Below are 23964 nucleotides of genomic sequence, written 5' to 3'. Positions count from 1 at the left end.
AGGGATAAGCCTAACTAAAGAAGTGAAAGATCTATACTGTGAAAACTATAGATCACTTTATGAAAGAAACTGAAGAGGACACAAAGATAAAAAAGCACTCCATGGTCATGGATTGGAAGAACAAACATTGTTAAAGTGTCTATACTATCCAAAGCAATCTACACATTTAATGCAATCCCTATCAAACTACCATAAGCATTTTTTCACAGAGCTAGAACAAACAATCCTAAATTTTGTATGGAACCACAAAAGACCCTGAATAACCAAAAAACTCCTGAAAAAGAAAAACAAAACTTGAGGCATCACAATTCCAGATTTCAAGCTATATTACAAAGCTGTAGTCATCCAGACAGTATGGTACTGGCACAAAGGTCAATGTAACAAAATAGAAAACCCAGAAATGGACCCACAACTAACCTTCAACAAAGCAAGAAAGAATATCTAATAGAAAAAAGTCTCTCAACAAATGGTGCTGGGAAAAGTGGACAGTGACATGCAGAAGAATGCAACTGGAGCACTTTCTTACACCAACACAAAAATAAATTCAAAATGGATAAAAGACCTAAATGTGAGACAAAAAAAAAACCCATCAGAATTCTAGAGGAGAACAGAAGCAGCAACTTCTTTGACCTTGGCCATAACAGTCTTACTAGACAAGTCACCAGAGCTAAGGGAAACAAAAGCAAAAATGAATTATTGGGACTTTCATGATAAAAAGCACAATAAAGGAAATCATCAACAAAACTAAAAGGCAACCTACAGAATGGAAGAAGATATTTGCCAATGACATATCTGATAAAGGGTAGTATACAAAATCCGGAAAGAAATTAGCAAACTCAACACCCCCCCCCTCCAATAATCCAGTGAAGAAATGGGCAGAATATATGGATGCTTTTCCAGAGAAGACATCCAGATGTCCAACAGACACATGAAAAGATGTCCGACATCACTCATCATCAGGGAAACACAAATTACAATGTGATTTGTATCATCTCACACCTTTCAGAATGGCTAAAATTAACACAAGAAACAACAGGTATTGGTGAGGATACAGAGAAATGGGAACCCTCTTGGTGGGAATGCAAACTTGTGCAGCCACTCTGGAGAACAGTATGGAGGTTCCTCAAAAAACTGAAAATAGAACTACCCTATGATCCAGCAATTGCAGTATTAGGCATTTACCCAAAGAATACAAAAATACAGATTCAGAGGGGTACATGAACACCAGTGTTTATAGCAGCATTATCAACAATAGTCAAACTATGGAGAGAGCCCAAATGTCCATCGACTAGTGAATGGATAAAGAAAGTGTGGTATTATACACACACACACACACACACACACACGCATGCGCGCACAATGGAATATTACTCAACCATCAGAAAGAATGAATTTTGCCTTTTGCAATGATGTGGATGGAACTAGAATATATTATGCTAAGCAAAAAAAGTTAATCAGAGAAAGACAAATACCATGTGGTATCACTCATATGTGGAATTTAAGAAACAAAACAGATGAACATACAGGGTTGGGGCAGGAGAAAAGAGAGGGTAACAAATCACAAGAGACTCTTAATGACAGAATAAACTGAGGGTTGATGGAGGGAGGCAGTTGGGGGATGGGCTAGATGAGTGATGGGTACTAAGGAGGGCACTTGTCATGATGAGCTCTCACTGTTGTATGTAAGTGATAAATCACTGATTCTACTCTTGAAACCAATATTGTAAGGTAAACTAAAATTCAAATTAAAAAAAATATGTGAATAAGGATGGCAATAAAATGCTTTTAAAAGAAAGAGCGCTCAACCAACTGAGCCACGTAGTCACCTTGAGGCAATTTTCCTCTCAAGATTTAGACCTTCTTACATGACTTACCAAGATTCCCTTAATAATTATTACTCCCATTTAACAGTCATATTTGTCTGAATATTGTTATTATGCTGTGTATCTCCAGGTACCTAGATAACAAACATGTGATCTTGAATGGTCTAAGCAAAGGATTTCAAACTGGAATCCAAAGAGAGAAATTAGAGGGTCTGTGACCTTGGGTAAGGGGAAAGGACCTATCTCTCATGTGTATTTTTACTCCCTTCTGACTTAAATTGAGTATTTCCTTCTGTTCTGAACGTAGGCAAAACCTGTTATCATTGTTACATTCCCAGCATCTGATATAATGCCTGGCAGGGATGCTCAGTAAATACTGTAGAGAAAAGAAAGGAAAGGGTGGAGGCAGGGTGGTTGGAATATCCCAAGATGGTGGATACAAATACTCACTTTCTACTCAGTCCTCCTTTACCTTCACCAGTAATAGTATATTCAGAAAATAACCTTACCTCCTACTTGGGTAGCACTTTAGTGTTTCAAACTGTGTCATGTTTAATTTGTTCTCCTTAATCATCTTGTGAGATAAGAAGGATAGGTACTGTTCTCTCCGCTTTACACGTAAGAAACTGAGGCTCGGTGAAGCTAAAATGTTTTGCCTGTGGCCCCACAGCCATTAAGCGTCAGAGCCAAGGTACACATCCATGCATGCTCTTTCCGTCTGATCAAATCTCCCGTGAGATGATCGCCATGCATCAGCTGTCGAGTCTTCATAGTCTTCCTAAACAAAACGGGAGGCGGTGACTCCATTGTACCAGGAGCTCTGGAGGTCGTTCCTCCAAGTCTGAATTCTGCAGACCAATATGCTAACCTTACATAGCGTGACCAGGTGGATTCAGGAGGGGCTTGGAAAGAAGAAGGATTCAAGCTGGCTCTCCTACCTAACATAGGTGACGTTGGTCAGGTTACTTATCCTCTTGGAGTCTTGGTTTCCTGATCTGTAAAATGAGGCTGGCAATACCCACCTTACAAATTCTTGTAGGAAATAAAGGACGTAGAAAATGCAAATGAAAATCTCCAGCTCGGGCACTGGCACATAATAAATGCTAAGTAAGTGATTAAAAAAAAGTATTTATTCCTTTCCAAACCAAAAGCCTTCAGAAGCTCTGATTCCAGTGATACAAGGCTTTGATCCTGTGAACCTCCTTTGGTGTCCATGGACCCTGCAGCCTCATTTAACTCACTCTCTTAAAGTCTGAACTTGTGAAGTAGGAAAATTCAAGCTCGGCTTGAAGTCTGTTCAGTATGTTGGTGCCTGGGGCCAATGAGAATTCACCTTCCTTCCATTGAAGCAACTTCAAAGTGCCCTCTTCTAATTCTCTCTCTCTCTCTCTCTCTCTCTCTCTCTCTCTCTTTAATGTTTATTAACTTTTGAGAGAGAGAGGGAGCACAAGCTGGGGAGGGGCAGAGACGGAAGGGGACAGAGGATCTGTGCTGACAGCAGAGAGCCTGATGTGGGGCTTGGAACTTGTGAACCGTGAGATCATGACCTGATCCAAAGTCAGATGCCTAACTGACTGAGCCACCCAGGCGCCCCTCATTTTCTCTTTTATGAGGTCAAAATTGCTTATTTCTATTTCAGTCCTGGCCATTGTTAAATTGTGTTGATTCCAGCATTAATGTCATGCCAACAATGACACAGGCATGTAAGATTACTATAAACATAGCTGAACATTAAAATATTAAAAATGGCTACATTTTATTTTTATACATATATCTTGAAATGGAATGTTTAAATGCTATTTCAGAGACAAATTTTATAGTTGGAAGAGACAAGACAATATCTAGTCCAATTCTTTGAATTTAAAAATAAGGAAGCACTTTGGAGCTGTTTTTTTTCTGTAAATCTATTTTTTTCCAAAAAGATCACACAGTCACTAATATGTTTCTCTTATATCTGTTTTGTTTATTTAAAATCATAAATTTGTGGAGAACAGGACTCTTTGATCAAGAGACAAAGCTTTTCTGTTTCCTATTTGGGGAGAATATAATGGAAATTACCTCCTAGTTCCCAGGCTCTGCCTGCCTGATTTTCAGTTTGCCACACTGTATTGTCTTTCTGAAACCAAGTGAGAGGGGCACCTGAGTGGCTTAGTTGGTTGAGCATCTGACTTTTAGCTCAGGTCATGATCTCACAGTTCATGAGTTTGAGCCCCACATTGGGCTCTGGGCTGATAGCCTGGAGCCTGCTTCAGATTCTCTCTTTCCCTCTCTGTCTGCCCCCTTCTGTGCTCACGCTCTGTCTCTGTCTCTGCCTCTTTCTCTCTCTCTCTCTCTCAAAAATAAATCAACATTTTAAAAAAGTCATTTAAAAAAATAAAAATAAAACCAAGTGAGAAATAACATGAAAGCAATAACTAATATGCTTCATTTAAGCATTTCCGGTAAATGGCTAACATTTTAAATAATTTCACACTAAATTCTTTCCTTTTTTCTTACAACATTCCCTATGTTGGTTATAGTTCATTTATTTTATCAGATTGCTTTCATAATTTTATCACACTCATTTCAATGCTAAAATAAAATAGTAAAATTTAATAGCAAGATGTCAGATACTACATTACTATTACAAACTGAAGAGACTGAGGGACACCTCTCCTGACCCACAGGAAAAAGTAAAACCCTTGAAGATCAAGAGAAACTAGAAACTTCACTCACTAGATTTAGAAACTAAGAAACTAGATTTAGGTTCACTCAGTAATTTCAAAAATACATATATTAAATATACTTAATGTCATACTATGATAGATGTGGGATCAAAGACTGCTTTGGTCACCACTATTTTTTTCCAGGGCTGTGAATTTCAGAGGATTCACCCCCTTTTTTTTTTTTTTCCACACATTTGCCTTTGATATAGTGATTAACTGTGGTGAGGACATTAACTGATCTTTATTCTCAAAGCTCCTGGGGATCAGATCTGCCCTGATCTGCAGACTCTCTGAAGAAAGGTACTGCAGTGTTTATCCCTGGATCACGGTGATATTAATCACAACAGTATTGTTTCAAAGTCTAAGTCAGTCAGTATACTACAAAAAGAGAAGGGGCGGTTTACTAAGCAGCTGTTATTTGCTCTGGAATAGAAAACCCACAGAATTTTGGAGTTGAAAAGGATGTTAGATCATCCTAGGATAACTTTCATTTCAACCTTGAGGAAAAAAGCTTAGAGAAGTAAACTCCAGCATTTACAAACGTGTGTGAAAATTGTGTGTGTGTGTGTGTGTGTGTGTGTGTGTGTGTGTGTGTGTGTTAAGTGTGTGAGTGATATTTGTGCACAGCCTACTAACTAGCTATAATCTCTATTTAGGGAAATAAACTTAGAAGTCTAGCTAGAAATTGGGGTTAACAAATGGGAAATTCCCTCAGAAATGAGGGTTATCCAGTATGAACGTGGTTTACAAGAAAGCTGGTGTATATTTTACCAGGAGAAAGTTGGATCGTGATAGAGCCCTGTCATTCTAGGAGTTTATGGATTTTTAAATACCTGAACTGTTTTAAACCCACACAAAATGTTGACTTAGATACTTGGTTTCCAGGCATAACCCAGACATTGTTCCTGGTCTCAAGGACCTTCCACACTAAAGCTTTTGTTTACAATTGATGGTATAGAAAAAAGTAACTTCAGTATAGAGACACCTATCCAATAATTGATAAGACAAAATAACCATGAAATGGTAGCATTACGTATATATATTTTTTTCTTTCAGGTCAAACACTATTCAAGGTAGTAATCAAATCTCTTTCACCTAAAGAGTTAGTCCGGATTCACGTCCCCAAACCTTTGGACAGGAATGACGGGACATTTTTGGTGCGATATAGGATGTATGAAACTGTCAGTGAAGGGCTGAAGATAGAGATCCTTTATGGTGATGAACATGTGGCTCAGTCTCCCTATATTTTGAAAGGTAAGTGATTATTATACAGTGCAGAGCCAGCCTTATATGTGTAGACCCCATGCGTTTCAAAATGGGTTATGATGACCTTGAAGTCATGTACAACAGAGTAAACATTGTATGCGTACCTCCTGGGGCTCATTTTAAGTAATTCCATGTCTAATGGGGGGCTTGAACTCACGACTCCAAGACCAAGAGTTGCATGCTCTAAGCTGGCCAGGAGCCCCTCCTGGAGCTCAATTTAACTTGGAATTTTGAGGGATGGAAAACTAGGTAAAGAAATTTAAATGATAAGCAACAAAATCTTGTGTATGTATCGAGGTAGTTAACATTTCCGACACTCTTCATTCTTTGGCATATCTGTATTTCCATCTAGTACCATTTGCCTTCGGCTAAAGGATTCCTGTTAACGTTTCTTTTAGTGTGAGAATGTTGGTGATGAGTTCTTCCAGCTTTTGTGTGTCTGAAAAAGTCTATATTTTGCCTTCATTTTTGAGAGACATCTTTGTTAAATATAGAATAGTTTAACAGGTTTTTTTCTTCCTTTTAATACTTTAAAGATGTTGTTCCACTGTCTTCTTGCTTGCATTGTTTCCAGCAGTAAATCTGCTGACATCTGTCTCTGTCCCTCCATCCTGCTGAAGGTTTTCTCTCTCATGGCTCTTAAACAATTTGATTATTATGTGCTTTGGTGTAGTTTTCTTCATGTTTCTTGTGTTTGGGTTTGTGGAGCATCTTAGATCTTTGGGATTATAGATTTCACTAAATCCAGAAAAGTTTTGGCAATGATTTCTTCAATACTTTTTCTGTTCTACTCCAGAATTCCACCAAGAATTAGTTACCCCTATATCAGACTTGAAATTATCCCAGAACACACTGATGCCCCTTTCATTTTTAAAATTCTTTTTTTTTCTCCATTTCATTTTGTCTACTTTCTTTTTTTTTAAATTTTTTTTAATGTTTATTTATTTTTGAGAGAGAAAGAGACTGAGTGTGAGCGGAGGAGGGGCAGAGAGAGAGGGGGACACAGAATCTGAAGCAGGCTCCAGACTCTGAGCTGTCAGCACAGAGCCCGACGTGGGGCTTGAACTCACAAACCAGGAGATCATGACCTGAGCCAAAGTCGGATGGTTAACTGACTGAGCCACCCAGACGTCCCTCATTGTGTCTACTTTCTATTGCTACGTCATTAAGTTCACTAATCTTTTCTTCTGCAGTGTCCAATTTGTCATTAATTATATCCAGTCTGTTTTTCATCTCTTGGCACTTCCTCATCTTCTTGAGCTTTTTTCTAGAATGCAGTTAAGTTATTTGGAAATAGCTTGAATTTTTGAAATTTTGCTTTTACACTTTGTTAGGTGAGACCAGAGCCGCATTTGGCTATGGCTTTTTTCCCCCAGCACTCAGGTAATATCTCTCTGCCTGGTCTACCCAAGCCTCAGAAATAAGGATACTTTCCAGTCTGCCTTGTGTGAACAGACACTATTTCCAACCCTCTATGACCAGTGGGTCCTACTGTTGCCTCTAATCATTCTGACTCATTCTTTCCCTGCCTTGGATCCTTTCCTCACTTATATACACACTTCAGAAACCCTAAATACTTGAGGGGGAACCTTTTGCAGATCTCTGGAGTTTTCTTTCTGCATGGTTCTCCCCTTTCATAGACTATGCCCTATAAATTCTAGCTGCCTTGTTCTCCCTGGACACTCTGCTCTGTCCCCTCAACTCAGTGAGATTGCTGGGCTCAACCTATATTTCTCCCCCTGTTTCCATAACCTAGAATCTCCCTTCAGCAGTAACCTTAGGAATTATAGGGTTTACCTCATCTGCTTCCTATTTCTCAGACTCAGTGTCCTTTACTGCCTCATGTCTGGTGGCTTAAAAAACTGTTTCATGTATTTTGCCTGTTTCTTGATAGTTTCAGTGGTAAATCCATATTACTCACCTTGGTCAGAAGTAGAAATAGTCAAGAAACACAATCGTTTGTTAGAAGTTTTTATGTTAAGTTAAATATAAATATATTTTGAAGTAAAATATAAAATTTGTATAAAGTTCTTTTAAAATGAATCCTCAGAGAAGTTTTATACTTATGGCTGGGTATAAAATTTAAATTCTTTTTTAAAAATTACACTGCTGGGGGGGGGGTACCTGCATGGGTCAGTTGGTTAAGCATCTGACTCTGGATTTTGGCTCACATTATGATCTCGTGGTTTGTGAGTTTGAGCCCTGCGTCTCGCTCTAAATGAACAGTGCAGAGCCTACTTGGGATTCCCTCTCTCTCTGCCGCTCCACTGCTTGTGCTCCATCTCTCTCTTTCAAAATAAATAAATAAACTTTAAAAAAGAAAACAAAGAAGAAAATTACACTGCCAGAAACCCCTGGGTTGCATATTTCTTCTCTGAGATGTGTTGACGGAAATGATTTTAGAGATTCAGAGATTTAGAGATTCTCCATCTTGTCTTTTAAAAAGTCACCACTCCTACTATATAATAATGCCTCAAAAGTAATATGCCTCTTTTTCTTTGCTAAAAGGTGTTGTTTTATGTTCTCCAGGCACTTATAACGCACTAGAACTGAATTCAGCAGCTAGTTGGCTGAGAGTGGGTGATATGGGGAGAGAGCATATGCTCTGTAGGTCGTCTAGAGGCGTACAAGACGGGGATGGAAAATGGAAGCATGGGACTCTGACATAACTGCTTTCACCACTGATTTGTTTAGGGCAGATTATCCCCATCTGGATAATCTTAGCATTCACCAGGAAATCATCCCACGCTCATATCAGGGGCAGAAACAACTCGCTGTGTTGTGGTGCTTGTTAATGGAGCATGGCATTACACATGTTTTGCCTTCCCTAGGACCAGTGTACCATGAGTACTGTGAGTGTCCAGAAGAGGATCCTCAGGCCTGGCAAAAAACTCTGTCTTGTCCAACCAAGGAACCACAGATTGCAAAAGATTTCGCTTCTTTCCCCAGCATCAATCTCCAGCAGATGTTAAATGAAGTTCCGAAAAGGTTTGGGGATGAAAGGGGTGCCATTGTCCATTACACGGTTCTCAACAACCACATCTACCGGAGATCTTTAGGGAAATACACAGACTTCAAAATGTTCTCAGATGAGATTTTGCTGTCACTGGCAAGAAAGGTATGAGAGCATGAACTCATTGGTTCTAAAAACAATGTATAGTTGACCCTTAAACAACATGGGTTTGAACTGCGTGGGTCCACTTATACGTGGATTTTTTTAAAAATAAATACAGTACAGTACTCTAAGTGTATTTTCTCCTCCTTATGACTTTCCTAATGGCAGTTTATTTTCTCTAGCTTACTTTATTGGAAGAACACAGTATATAATATAACATACAAAGTATGTGTTAATCAATAGCTATGTCATCGGTAAGACTTCCAGTTAACAGTAGGCTATTGGTTGTTAAGTGTCGGGGGAGTCTAATCTTATACACAGAATTTAGGTTGTGTGGGGATTGGCACCTCTAACCCCTGCATTGCTCAAGGGTCAACTGTAGTTTAATTATGTAGTTGTAACATTGCGATGCCTGGAATAACAGTGGCAAAGGATAGAAATGGCTTCTGGCCTTGCAAATGTGTAGCGAGATGTCCACCACCTGAGTGTCCATCAGTTCTCCCCTTTTATGGATCTTTCTTTCCTTTAATATTTAAATTAAATGGCTTGAGCCCCCATCCCAGGTAAGTAGGCCCTGCATAAAACTCCCAACGCTTTCGTGGACTCCCAAACATTTTTAGCCCCAAGGTCACTTCTTGTAGTTCTCCCTCCATTCAGATTTCACTTTCTGCAGCTCTTTTGTTTCTTATTACCTCAAAATGACTTGAACTTAGACCACTTTTCCTTGTTTTATCCTAACCATCTCGAAAAGATAGTATGCATGGCATGTTTTGTTGATGGTTCTAGTAACAGAGAGGTTATTTTGTACCATTGTGTAGTAAAAGCCAACCAAACAAAAATGCTAACATTTAAAAATAGACATCCCTGGGGGCACCTGGTGGCCCAGTTGGTTAAGAGACTCTTGGTTTCGGCTCAGGTCATGATCTCGTGGTTGGTGAGTTCAAGCCCTGTGTCGGACTCAGCACTGACAGTGAGAGCCTGCTTGGGATTCTCTATCTCCCTGTCTCTGCCCCTCTCCCACTCATGCTCACTCTCTCTTTCAAAATAAGTAAGTAAACTTCAAACAAACAAACAAACAAAGAAATAAAAATAGACATGCCTATATAATCAGACTCAGTCATCCTTGCCTCCAGGAATTTCTCACTGGCTGTCGTTGATGTTCAGCTCTTGGCTTCTTAGTAGAATATGCTTGGGCCTCTATCTTTCAGAAGACTTCTCAACTCCTCCCCCACCCCCACTCCCCTCTACTCGACCCTTCTTTCCACACCTGCAAAACTCTCAAGCAGAGCAGTTCAAATTGCCTTTTGTTCCTCCTCCTTCCTGACCATGCAGAGCGAAGGGTGAGGATGGGAGTTTTTCTGCCTTTCCCACTCAAGATTGTCAAGGTAGTTGTCTAAACCAAAAGCCAACTTGGGTGATACAAGTTCCACACTTTCCCAAGTGTGCTGAATGTGTGGCTGCAGTCACTTCTTATTTTATCTTATTTTTTTAATGTGTATTTATTTTTGAGACAGAGAGCATGAACGGGGTAGGGTCAGAGAGAGAGGGAGATACAGACTCCGAAGCAGGCTCCAGTCTCTGAGCTGTCAGCACAGAGCCCGACGTGGGGCTTGAACTCACGGACCGTGAGATCATGACCTGAGCCGAAGTCAGATGGTTAACCGACTGAGCCTCCCAGGTGCCCCAGTCACTTCTTATTTTAAATAGCAGCCTCCTCCCCGCTCCGCACTCGCCCACGGTATGAGCGCATCGCAGGTACCTGATCACAAAGGTGGTCCTTTCTTCCTGGCCTACTGCCCACCAGTCCACCCTGCCCTGTGTCCTACCTTGTACTCATGTTGCTGCCCCTAGAGCAGTGGTTTTTCCTAGTGATTAATTTGCCCCTTAGAGGACATTTGGAAAAGTCTCGAGATAGTTTCGGTTGCCACAACTTGGGGGTTGCAACTAACATCTAGTGGGTGGAGACCATGGATACTAGTCAAGATCTTACAATGCACAGAACTGCCTACAGCAAACAACTACCCAGACCAAAATGTCAATACTGCTGAGATGAAGAAACCCCGTTCTATAGTGAGAACTTCTGGTATGGAGTTTGTTGTTGTTGTTGTTTTGTGTTTTGTGTGTTTTTGTTTGTTTTAGGTTTTTTTGGTTTATTTTATTATTTATTTATTTATTTATTTATTTATTTATTTATTTAGGTGTGGAGTTTATTAATGAGTTTATAAACAATAGTGGGGAAGCATGAGGTTGAGTAGTCCCATCCCTGGCCCTTCTCTCTTGTTTTGTTATTTGGAAGTTGGAGTGGTGTATGGATATAAACAAATTGTACTTCATCATGGTAGCTTGTAAGGAAAGTAGGTGCCCAGGGTGAAAATGACTGAGGAGGGGGAGTCATAGAGGAGGTAACATCAGGTCTGAGTTTGAAGGATGAGAAAGGAGACCACCAAGTGAATAAGGAGGAGAAGAATATTCCAAGTGGGAAGGGAATTGCATAGGAGAGTGGCTGGCGTTTTCAGAGAGCAGCCCGAAGTTGACCGGCACCTTCTCGGGTGGAAGGTGAGGCTTATAGCTTAGCTGGAACGAGATAACAGGCCTTGCCTTCTAGCCAGACAGTTTACACCTTGTCCTGTAGGCTTAAGGTTCTCTTAAGCTTCTAGTAACATGAATTTGGGTTTTAGACATTTAGGCAGCAAAGTGAGAGCTAATCAGAGTGGGGAGAGCCTCAAGCAGAACACCTAGTGAGGAAGCTACTGCACCAATCTAGGCAAGAGATGGGAAGAGCCCAAACCAAGGCATTGACCGCGGAGATGGCCACGGAGTGGCAGATTCCGGAAGCAAAGGTAGACGTGACATGGAGGTTTGATACTCAAGGAAAACAAGAGCTTGGGTCTAACCTTGTCAATTTTTTAGTAGGCAGCTGGCAGAAAGAGTTCTTGAAGCCCTTTATTTGTACTGTTCTATACCATGTCCACTGCTAGCACAGTAAGCAATTTTGATAATTTATATTTTTATTAAGTAATCTCTATGCCCAACATGGGGCTCAACCTCACGACCCCAAGATCAAGAGTCACACGCTCCACCGACTGAGCCAGCCTGGTGCCCTGATACTAAGCGATTTGAAACACCATCTCTGGACAGAAGGAGCTTACTCCTGGTTACATGAATTTGCCATCTACCATCCTCACCCTTGATTTTCTGGTACCGCTGATGACTGACAGGCAATTTTCTCGCCTCTACTGTTTCCAAATGTTCACTTTTGCCAGACATATTTTAAAAAGCCAAAGAACAGAAGCATTTAGTACCCAAAACTGAGGTCTTTGCAGAACTGATGTTTCATCTTTTGTTTATTTAGGTCCTTCTCCCCGATATAGAATTTTATATTAATCTTGGAGATTGGCCTCTGGAGCATCGAAAAGTCAATGAAACCCCTGGCCCTTTGCCTATCATTTCGTGGTGTGGCTCCCTGGATTCACGAGACATTATCCTTCCAACATATGACATCTCCCACTCCACACTGGAAGCATTGAGGGGTGTCACAAATGATCTCCTCTCTATTCAGGGAAATACAGGTAAATAGAAGTTTGTTCTCGAAGACAGAGGTAAAAGGGAGTGTTCAACCAGAGAGAATAAAGGTATATATTTAAATAACCATCATTGTTCTTTTCTAACCAAGAAAAAAGGGCAGTGTAGGTTCCTCTAATCCAAAACTTAGATGTATGGGTTGGACTAGTAAAATCCAGACCTGCCGTAACTGGGTCTCCTTTGAGTTGGTCCTTTGTAAATACCATTTGAAAATATATATTTGGTAAAATCGTCACTTAATTCTGACTCCAGTGCCTTTATATTGCTGGATGGAGCCAGAAAGCATTTTGAAAAATATAAAATTATATGTGGATGTAAGAGAATTGTTATAGCAGTGTTATTTGGATATTACTCCCTCCATCATGTAGTGAGGAATTTTCTCATTTCTTCCTTCTGCCTTACTTGATCCTTTAAAACCTGAATTCTTTCTACCCCTCCCCCACTCCCATTTGATGGCCTTACATTTTATGGCCCAACACAACTTTTTATTAAACCAGACTCCCTGAGTAGAATAAACCTTGCCTAACCCTGCCTGTCTTTATAAACTCTGTTCCCGGGGCGCCTGGGTGGCGCAGTCGGTTAAGCCTCCGACTTCAGCCAGGTCACGATCTTGCGGTCTGTGAGTTCGAGCCCCGCGTCGGGCTCTGAGCTGATGGCCCAGAGCCTGGAGCCTGTTTCCGATTCTGTGTCTCCCTCTCTCTCTGCCCCTCCCCCATTCATGCTCTGTCTCTCTCTGTCCCAAAAATAAATAAACGTTGAAAAAAAAATTTTTTTTTAATAAAAAAATAAAAAAATAAAAAAAAAAAAAAACTCTTTTCCCATTATTGTGATTTGGTGGACTTATTTGGCAGATGCAACTGAAGACTCTTTGCAAACTACCTGAAGATAACATGGGTTCAAAACTGACTTTTTATTTGGTAACAGTGAATTCTTGAGAAGTGTACTAAAATATTAAAGAGAGTGACCCTCTCCAGTTTCTATGTTTTACAATTTATCCCTTAGAAGAGTAACAGGTGTTAACTAATGACCTCTCGTTAGAATCATAGAAACAGATTTAGTTAATTATTCTAGAATATTTCCCTCTCGGGAAAGAAACCCCCCCCACACACGTACATATTTACACACATGCATATAGTTGAGTTATATATATATTTTTTTTATTTCAGAGCATATTAGACAATCCTCCCTGTATTCAAAGGTGATGTGCTCAAAAATCTGAGCAACCTAAGGATTAAAGATGTGGGTGTTACCTAGTTATGTAGTTTGTTCTGGTCACCCAGTCTAAGAACAAAAGCCTAGCTCATTTTTTATTGTGAAGCACAAAGGATGGAAGAAGCTAATGCCTGGGTGAGTGGCCAAGTCGCTGAATGTTTTTTGCTTTGAACTTGATCCAGCGTTATTTTGGATAACTCCTAAAGTCATACAACAGACACTCTAGCATTTGAGTGAGCTCTCACAGGTAGACAAATAGGAGAAATGAGAGAATTCTTTTGTGTGATACAGCAGATAAAAGGGCTGTTTTTGAAAGTCTAAACTGGAAAGTATCTCAGGAAGGTACTCAATCCCCTATTTTTTGGAAACAGCACCTTACTTTAGAAGATGAGTTGATGATAAAAGAGCTTTAACATCTTAAATGACAATGGTATATTAAAGATGATTATGCTTACCATTTTTATAAATGTCAAACTCATAATCATATTTTTTTATGGCTTCAAACCTCTAGGGCCTTCCTGGATCAATAAAACAGAAAAAGCTTTCTTCAGAGGTAGAGATAGCCGAGAAGAGAGACTCCAGTTGGTACAGATGTCCAAGGAAAACCCAGAGCTCCTAGATGCAGGAATTACAGGATATTTCTTTTTCCAAGAGAAAGAAAAGGAGCTTGGAAAAGCTAAATTGATAGGTTTCTTTGATTTCTTTAAGGTATGCGTTTATGTCTTCCTGTATGAATATGAAGTAATAAACTTGCATTAAAAGTCTACCAAATCACTGGGTGGGCAGATTTCTCCAGTCTTTTGAGCTGGCACACCCATACTTTCTTACTTTCTCCCTTCCAAGAATAGGGAATTAGAGCATTCATTGTGGTCTCCTTTTTGGTATTTTTGTTTTTGTTGGTTCTGTCTACCCAATGGCCAGGACTATATTTAATACTATAGTACGAGGATTAACCTGGGGTTTTGGGTGCATTTATTTATCTGTTTTTTTCTTGTTTAGACTTATTTTATAAGCTGGGACTATAAATACCTTTTACATAAAGTGATCTTAAATGCCTTTTGTAAACAGAAAGAGTATAAACTCCAAATAAGTATGGAACTATGGTACGCGTCCTGCCTCTGCCATTAACTGTGGGACCTTCATCTCTTAGCTCCCCTAAACATGCAGGATGCCTGCCTTGCTCCTTCAGAGCACTGTCATGAGTCCCAAAGGATAGAGATGTGAACAGTATGATAGAATCTGACTGGCTAGAAAACTCTTTGGTACCAATTACTTAAGAAAAAATTAATCACCAAATCTGTGAGTACATCCTGTTCATATCGGTGTGATAGAATGAAAAAAACATTGGATTTGAACTCAAAGAATAGAGGTTTATAAATTTATCTGAACACCAGTTTTCTCATTTGTAAAAAAAAAAAAAAAAAGTGGGGGGGAAGAGAGGTTATCATAATATGTGCTTCACATTATTATGATCAAGTGAGGTTTAATTCCTATGAAAAGTGATTTTGAAATGTAAACCAAGCCTTATTAATCCAGCAAATATGTAAACCGAGTACCTATTGTGTCTCAAGCCATCACACTAGTCTATGAACTTCTCCACATTGCTATGTGCTCAACTCTAAAATTGAGCTTTCTGGAGGTAACACTTTCCTTTTTCATACTTATGTAGGTATAAGGAACAAGGGAAATTAGGTATACATGAAAGTGTAAATTGTTACCAGAAGTCAGTTTTAATAAACCTAGAAAATAAAAAAAATTTTTTTCTAATGTTTATTTTTGAGAGAGACAGGGTGCAAGTGGGAGAGAGGGAGACACAGAATCAGAAGCAGCCTCTAGCTTCTGAGCTGTCAGCACAGAGCCTGACCTGGGGCTCGATCTCATGAGCCATGAGATCATGACCTGAGCTGAAATCTGATGCTTAACCGAGTAAGCCACCCAGGCACCCCAAACATAGAACTTTTGAAACATTTTCCTCCCTGGTCACAGAAATCTGAATCCCCATTACATAGAGTTGAAAAAGGTACTCCTATTTCCTAAATTATTTCCTAAAACTATTGATTATCTTATCCTTAAATACGTTATATTTCTTTTTTTTTTAAGATTTTTTTTTTTTTTGAGAGAAAAAGAGCGAGTGGGAGAGGGGCAGAGAGAAGGAAAGAGAGAATCCTAAGCAGGCTCTGTGCTATCAGTGCAGAGCCCGATGGGGGGCTCGAACTCACGAACTGTGAGATCATGACCTGAGCCAGATCAAGAGTTGGATGCTTAACCGACTGAGCCACCCAGACACCCCATTGCATTGTATTTCCTAAAATCGATGTGCTAAAGGCTGCTTATGATTTTAACACAAAGAGAAAATGTGAATTACAAAATGAAGTGTATAACTTTTAAACAGTGAAATTGGAACATGGAAAATAACTGCTTTATATTTAGTATTATGGTGTTGATGACAATCAGAAGTGAAGCAAATGGCTGTTAAATTTCTTCTTTGTTTATGTTTGTTTTAATCTTTTAGTACAAGTATCAAGTGAATGTGGATGGGACTGTGGCTGCGTATAGATATCCGTACCTCATGCTGGGTGACAGTCTGGTTCTGAAGCAGGACTCAACATACTATGAACATTTCTATATGGCACTAAAGCCTTGGAAACATTATGTCCCAATTAAAAGAAATCTTAGTGATTTACTAGAGAAAATTAAGTGGGCCAAGGTACGCTTTCTGGAGTTTTAATTTCTTGAGGTGATCACACACTTACCAATGTTATTTACATGAGTTCCATCATGATGCAATTTACCTTGACATAATTTAGTCAGAGAAATGTTATTTTCTGGAACTTTTGTTCCCTTGAAATAGCTAAGGAATCAACATTGAGGTCATTTTAATACCCTTTATCAACATTTTTGAGGATTTTTAGAAGAGTTGGAAGTCCAATGTTATATGGAATGTATATATTATATAGAATATAACAGTGTTATATAGAATATAGATTTTTCTGAAGGAATCACTATTCATGCATACACACACTAATCAAGCAAAAACACACTGAATGCAAATCGCTGATTGAAAATCCCAGGGTTAGAGTGCTTTATGCACAAGAAGACATTAAAGGCAATTACGATGCTCTTTTCTTGTTCCCAGTTAGGAAAAAGGCACAATCGATGCATGCTATACAACATCCCAAGAATTACAAGTTTTCCATAAAATATGATTTGTTTTCATATTTTTTAAAGAAAAAGTATTAAAAAGCTGTTCTGTCTTATTATGAACCTCTAGAAATTTACCCTTTCGTTATAAGATTTTGTTCTATTTCTAAGTTTCTGAGAAGCAGTGTTTGGGTATGCAAATAAGTGGGTGCCCGAGGCAGAATCATTTTTGTGACCTTTAATAAAAAGTAAGGATTGCTTACCAGTGGCTTTTCCTGTGGGCAGCAGAGTAGAGTATTAGCTATTTTCCAAAAGTATAATTAGGAATGCTGAGTGTTCCTGGTAATGAAGGAACAGCCTGCGGGTACCAATCACCAAATTTTCTATTACAGCAGTAAGATAGACTTTCACGGGTACTGCTTGGTAACAACTTTGGGGCTCTGACTGCAAACTAAAATGGGGCTCTTAAGAGATGTTAGAACATAAAAAGTGATTCATTCTACTCCAGTTTGCGTTTTAATACCAAGCAGAGAGGCTAGGCTGGGGGAACAGAGGATGAGCCCTAAATGTCCTGGGGAGCCAGGAGACACAAGAAAAGCTGCATGTTGGGTGAAGGTATGGGGCGGGAGGGGGTGGGGGGAGCTTCTGAGCCAGTGGAACGGGGTCCAAACACGTGTGACCATTGCTGTGTAACAGATGTCTAGCAAAGTACCTTGTCTATTTTTCAGAGCCTCGTTCTGAGGCTGTTTTCATCCTGTTCCGGGTCTTCCATGCTGTTCACATTTAACCCGACATCGGCCCTGCTTCACACTCACCAGTAGCCTTCTTTGGGAGGGTGGGTGGTCACAGGAGTACTTTTCATTTATCGTGTTGTTGTTTTTTTAAACCTTTCAGGAAAATGATGAAGAAGCCAAGAAGATTGCAAAAGAAGGGCAGCTGAGCGCCAGGGACCTGCTGCAGCCACACCGGCTTTACTGCTACTATTACAGAGTATTCCGGGTGAGTGCCCTCGGACCGTCCTGCCGGGAGTTGGGGGGAGCATCCTCAGACCCCATGCTGGGCCTGGGTGCCTCACTTCTTCATAGGGTTCTGAGAGTCAGTCCACGGGACTCTGGCCAAGCCGAGCACCAGCCCGCAGAAAGACAGGATCAGTGCTAAGTCTTTTTGTGGCCCCTGTATTTTTATCCCAACTCGGTATTTTGAAAAACGGTGCACCGAGCCCTTCCAAATATAGATGAAAAGCTCCCCCTACCTTGGCAGTGCTTTTATTAAGTGCCTTGTGGAATTCCTAGTTTAGGTATTTTCTGAACCTCAGAGGATATCTTTCCTCCTCTAGAAAGTAAGGGGGTTGGACTGGAGATCATGGACATCTCTTTCTGCTCAACGTGTCTGCCTCTTTGTTCTTACTACTTAAGATTCATGCTTTTGGTATCACGGGATAGGATGGCAAGCCAATAGTTAGCTTGCTGTAAAAAACAAACAAGTGAAATACATTTATTAAATTTTTTTTTAATGTTTTATTTATTTTTGGAGAAAGAGAGAGAGTGCCAGTGGGAGAGGGAGACACAGAATTGAAAGCAGGCTCTGAGCTGTCAGCACAGAGCCCAACGTGAGCTCGAACCCACAAACCGTGAGATCATGAACTGAGCCAAAGTCAGACCCGTAACCGACTGAGCCACCCCGGCACCCCAAAATGAAATATATTTCTAATGGTTCTAACACCTTAGGCCTAAAATACGGAAATGCAAGGATTGGTTCTTTGAGTAACTATCTTGTGTTTTTACACAGTAAAATCTCACCAGGAAGAAAAAAAAAAGAGAAATAATACTTCTGTTTTTAACCTAAACTTATTTTTCTGTGGGCAGAAGAAAAGTACATTTCTTCAGATGCTGGGGGATATTGTTCTCTCGTAGAAAAATTAAAATGATAAATTACACTATTTACTAAAAGTAGCCTTTCCCTTAAATGAGTTGTGCACCCTCTGTTGGTCTACCTGTAACTTGAATAGTAGGGGTTTTTCACCCTAAATTATTAAGTTGGTTCCTGTACTCGTGTCAGTATTTTTGGGGGTTGGGCCCCCCACCAGGAATGTCCAGCTCAACGTATATGGAACCACTGAACTGGAAGTCTAATTTATGGGAATATTTCAGTCAGTGGCCAAGTAGGAGGACACCACGCAGGTCTGTAGCCAAAACATATGTGGCTATGAGCCTAAAGGGAAGGGTGTGTGGGACCGCCAACTTTATTTTGAGATACATATCATCTTTATTGATTTGAGTGTTCAACACATTTAATTATTCATTCATCAGTGGAGGGTAAATGCCAAGAGGTGCTGTTATTTCAAATGGGGATGCCTGGCTTGACCGCCTTTTGTGGAGGCTTCCTACATCCACAGAAAATTATAGATTGGGGTTCCTTATTAGATTACGAAATATTGCACTTAGTACCCGTAACAACTGAAGTTGGGACTGGAATAAACCAGACGTTTGGTTGTAGTCTCAAGATACACAGCACTAGGGCGCCTGGGTGGCTCAGTCGGTTAAGCGTCGGACTTCAGCTCCGGTCATGATCTCACAGTTCTTGAGTTTGAGCCCCTCCTGGGGCTCTGGGCTGGCAGCTCGGAGCCTGGAGCCGGCTTCAAATTCTGTGTCTCCCTGCCCCTCTGCCCCTCCCTCGCTTATGCTCTGTCTCTCAAAAATGAATAAACGTTAAAAGAAAGAAATTTTTTCTAAAGATACGCAGCCACTAGGAAGGATGGCGAGTGGGGTAGGGAGGGAGGATCCAGCGGGATGACGTGGGGACTAATCTTTGAGTTGCCTTTACACGCACATTCCAGGAATATGCGGAGCGCCAGTCCAGCAAACCGGAAATACGCGACGGAATGGAACTTGTTGCTCAGCCTGATGATGACACGTCCGTGTGCCAGTGCCACCGGGAAAGACCTTCCAGAGAAGAGCTGTAAGTCAGCTCACGTTCACAGCCCTGCGTGTGTGGCCGAGGAGTTGCCTGCAAGCATTCAGATCATTCAGGTAGAGGCCACCCTGTGTGGAGCGCAGTTCAGAAGACTTAACGTGCATGGATAGAGCAGTAGGAGAGCCAGCATTACATGTGTCTTTGAGTGTTATTTTCTTTTGTGTAAAAACCGCTATCATCGGCGTCAGTTTGTTTTTTTAAAAAGAAAACTTGCGGGTCATAGTAGACAGGCTTGCCCAAATATCACTCTCTAGGAAACTGTTGGCGCCATATTTCTTGGTGTGTTCCTGCCCCTTGTTCACTTTCCCTCCTCCTCTTCCAGTTATGAAGAAGAAATGCTTGTGCAGGGTCCTTCCGTCTCATTGCGTAATTTCTTCTCCTGCAGGCTGCTTTTGGCATTCAGTAATGGCAAGCCTCCTCCTGGAAGGTCTGATAAGAACAGTTAAGGAAGGAGTGGATGGTTCCCTTATTAAAGGTAGCTTGGAGACTAGGGAGGCAGTATTGTCTTCAAGCTCACTTGGATCTTTTTAGCTAAGTTTTACCGAAGCCTGGGACAAAATTAAGGAGAAATTGTGTCGTAAGCTAGTAATTTCCAAGCTACCTGGGTGGGACACCCAGCAAGGACAACACGGTTATTAAAGTACATGAGAACATCCTATGGGAACCATTCATTATCTATCTATTGAATAGAGGGAAGATAACGATAGTCAGGTGGGGATCTTTACCACTTTTTTTTAATCTATAAAAGGATACTTGAAAACATCTGCCAGAAGCAACAGTAATAAGCCTGGTATTTTGGGAATTCACTAATATGCTGACAAGAAAGGCAAACATCCTGAATGCATCCTTGCTGTTGCAGTGGTTTTGCACTGCTCAGAAAAAAACTTTGAAATTTCCTTCTCCTTTTTTGGACGGGGTCAAGACTTAAGACTTAACGCCCAGAACTTCGTTACACGCTCCTTGTAAAACCACCCATCCAAGAGTCATTGGTCATGTCACTAATGAGCACTTCCCCAAAGCAAGAGCTATCTACCCTCCCAATCTAAAAATATTGACTCCTCTCATTGAAATATTTACTTAATCTGGAGAGCACTGTAATGTAACCACTTTAAAGTAGTCATATCTTTTTCTGAAGGTCAATAAGAACACAGAATTGTGTAACTAGACAAAAGCAAAACCATATTTAAGAGCAGTGTAACCAAAGCCAAGTATCCAAGGAAAACCAATACCCACCAGTTGTTCCCAAGTACACGGTCACAGGGCAAGCTGTACTGGGACCATAACCTAATGAATCCATGTCCTGTATATATTGTACCCGGAGTTTGGGGTTTGTCAAGGCCGAGATTATGGAAAGAAAATTTGCCCTCCCTCATACCTCCCTGCCCACCAACCCCTGCTCCTTCCTTGTGGCTGATGGCATCTTGTTCAAAACATCTTAAATTTTTTAAATATCTATCACCAGCTGCCAAACAAGACTGAGAGTGAAAAGTGAACTGAGATACATCAGGCAGCCTCTGAGCATGGAACAGAGAGGATGTATTTAAGAAATTAAGTGGAGCCCTCAAAGTTAGCTTAAATGGTTTTCTGATTTGTTGACATGAACATAACCTAATAAAGTAGTTTTACTAAAACCATGATTTTTCCCTTCGAATTCACACATTACCCACATAATCCATTATCATTTTTAATACTTCAACTTTCATTTAAAAAATCTGATATTTCAAAGAAGAGGACTGTAAGGATGTGCAAGTAAATATAGTAAGTGCATTTGTCTAAATAAGCTGCCAGGGTATTTGTTGCAGCACTGTTTTTATTAGTAAAATGTTGGAAACACCTTGAATAGCTTTCATGAAGGAACTGGCCAAATAGATAATGATATATAAAGGAATATAATACAACCATTAAAAAGAATGAAGTATCTCTAAACATACTATCATGAAAGATTTCCATTACAGTATTCAGTGGAAAAAGTAAGTTACAGAACAGCATGTATAATGTGAAACCATGAATGTAAAAAACAAAAATATGTTTGTATGGTTGAAAGTTTGGAAAGATTTTATTTACCAATATCTGAAGGGACGGAGAGAAGGGAATTTTTACTTTTTGCTATATACCTATGATATTTGTTTTTGCCGCAAGTATGAATTAGACTATAAAATAAAGAAAAATGTAAACCTAGGAAAAGACTGTAAGTGCACAAAAGATATATATAAGAAAATGGATATTTATATTTTCCATTATGCTGTTTTTAAGTCTACTATGTCTAGAATTTTGTATCATGGGACATATTTTATACACTTTTAAATAAAATAAATTTTCTAAATAATATTTTGAAAAAGACAACTTTTGTTTTGAAGAAAGTGGGGCGCCTGGGTGGCTCAGTCAGTTAAGCGACGACTTAGGCTCAGGTCAAGAGTTATCAGAGCCCTGCCTTGGGCTCTGTGCTGACAGCTGGGAGCCTGGAGCCTGTTTCAGATTCTGTGTCTCCCTCTCTCTCTTCCCCTCACCCCTTCTCTCTCTCCCTCTCCCTCTCCCTCTCTCAAAAATAAGTAAATATTAAAAAAAAAAAAAAGATTGTAACAACCTATAGCCCTGGTATTTCTGCAACTGGGTTGGTCTCATTATAATTTTATTGTGTCTTTATGAGTGAATGAACCCAAATTTATATCACCACCACTCAGTCCCTAGTGGGATTTCCCTAATATTAGGGGGAAAGAAATTTGGGCTTGACACCATTATTTTTCTGATTCCAGGTTAAAATAACAAGCAGTGCAATGTCTTAGTTTAGGTCGTCATTATACTGGTTTAGTTGTTATACTGGTTTAGTAAGTTATACACGACTTACTGTAGTGATCACTTAGCAATAAATATATACACGTACGAAATCATGTTGTACACCTGAAACTAATGTATATGTCAATTATACCTCAAAAAAATAAAACAGGTTTAGGATTTACCGGCTAAAGAGCTTACATTTAGAAATCTCATTAGATTACAAACACGTGTCACTTTTTGATCCTGAGCACTAGATGCCAAATCGCTAGAAGGATCAGTTTTCTTATTTACAAATGAATAAATGACTTACATATGAAAGCTTTTGTGTATTTCTCCCACATCCTTAAAGCCCTTGGTGGCAGTGACCAGGCTTTATAATAAGTTTAGCCCCAAATCGCGGAAATGCACTGTGGTTTCTCTTTCAAAATGCTTTGCCTCAAAGCCTTTAACAATCGCAACGAGAACAGGTTCAACTAGCCTCACGTTTTTTTCGTTTTTGGATACGCGGAAGACGGAGGCGCGGCCGGGGGGTGGTGGAGGAGGGAAGATCGGCGCTGAGGGGCGGGGCCTCGGGGGGGGGGGGGCCGAGGGACAGACCGGGGCGGGGCCTTGAAACAGGCCAGAACGGAAGCAGAGGTGCGTAGCTTCCGTTTGCAGTGCTAACGAGAAGTTCTGCGGAGCCAGGTACAGCGGCGTAAAAAGGTGAAGGGAAGCTTGTACCCCTACCGTGTGTGCCCATGTCACAGCTGGTCTCTCGTCACTGTAGCCTCTGCTCTAAGACCACCCTTGTCCAGCGCCCTAAAGCGCCCCCCTCCTTGCGCTTAAGTTCCGCTCCCCAGCCGACCCCCGTAAAAACGTTTGGTCTCCCTGAAGCCCCCCTATCGCCGGGCCTCCAGCCTCCGGTTTCCAGCGCTGCCCACGATTGAGCCCTGCGTCCTCGGCTCGGTCTCGGGGAACTCGCGCGGCCCTGGCTGACGCGGCTCCTGTTCGGCCTACAGCCTCACGGTCCCCGATCCTCGCCCCTCCGCGGAGACGCGGTTTCGTCTCCCTGGAGGCCGGGGGCGAAGTACTTGTTAACCCGCCTCACCTTTTTTCCGTTGTACCGGTGAAATGGTTTTCGTTATGTAGAGATGGAAGAGCGTCTGCCCTCCTCCGCCCTCGGCAGAAAGCACAGGAAAAAAGGAAGAGCGAAATTACAAAACTGAGAAAGGTCCTGAAACACCTTGGTTTATTCATTAAAACAAGATAAGAGGTTCCGATCCCAGCAAATTAACTTTAGTACTCTTTCCCAGCTTTTAAAGTAAGTGGAACTGAGAATTCAGAGACTTATCTTGTTGGCTTTTTCTCATGAAGATAAAAGACTAGTGGAGCC

At 40.6% G+C, this 23964-nt stretch overlaps 2 protein-coding genes across 11 annotated transcripts in view; both read left to right on the top strand.

Annotated features, from left to right (window-relative positions):
• POGLUT3 (protein O-glucosyltransferase 3) overlaps window positions 1-22145 on the top strand; it is a 28754-nt gene extending 6609 nt beyond the window's left edge. The window contains exons 2-9 of one of the 2 annotated variants that reach the window (XM_040482899.1): window positions 5585-5782; window positions 8626-8912; window positions 12262-12478; window positions 14215-14411; window positions 16216-16410; window positions 17739-17843; window positions 19681-19802; window positions 20566-22145. In XM_040482899.1, the coding sequence (XP_040338833.1) occupies window positions 5585-5782; window positions 8626-8912; window positions 12262-12478; window positions 14215-14411; window positions 16216-16410; window positions 17739-17843; window positions 19681-19802; window positions 20566-20599 (1355 nt within the window). In that variant the 3' untranslated portion in view covers window positions 20600-22145. Of the gene's footprint in view, window positions 1-5584; window positions 5783-8625; window positions 8913-12261; window positions 12479-14214; window positions 14412-16215; window positions 16411-17738; window positions 17844-19680 lie in introns of both variants that reach the window. The other variant, XM_040482900.1, reaches the window with a different exon arrangement.
• Window positions 19690-23964, top strand: part of CUNH11orf65 (chromosome unknown C11orf65 homolog) — a 55650-nt gene continuing 51375 nt past the window's right edge. For 5 of the 9 annotated variants that reach the window (XM_040482906.1, XM_040482910.1, XM_040482908.1 and 2 more), the window contains exon 1: window positions 23195-23276. The gene's annotated coding sequence lies outside the window, so the exon portion shown is untranslated. Of the gene's footprint in view, window positions 19803-23194; window positions 23295-23783; window positions 23803-23964 lie in introns of those variants that run through there. The other 4 variants (XM_040482909.1, XM_040482902.1, XM_040482911.1 and 1 more) reach the window with 3 other exon arrangements.

This window comes from Herpailurus yagouaroundi, unplaced genomic scaffold (genome assembly GCF_014898765.1).
Source record: "Herpailurus yagouaroundi ecotype Mexico unplaced genomic scaffold, PumYag 161, whole genome shotgun sequence".
NCBI lineage: Eukaryota > Metazoa > Chordata > Mammalia > Carnivora > Felidae > Herpailurus > Herpailurus yagouaroundi.
The sequence above is the reverse complement of the archived record's forward strand: the minus strand, read 5'-3'. Positions and strand labels throughout refer to the sequence as shown.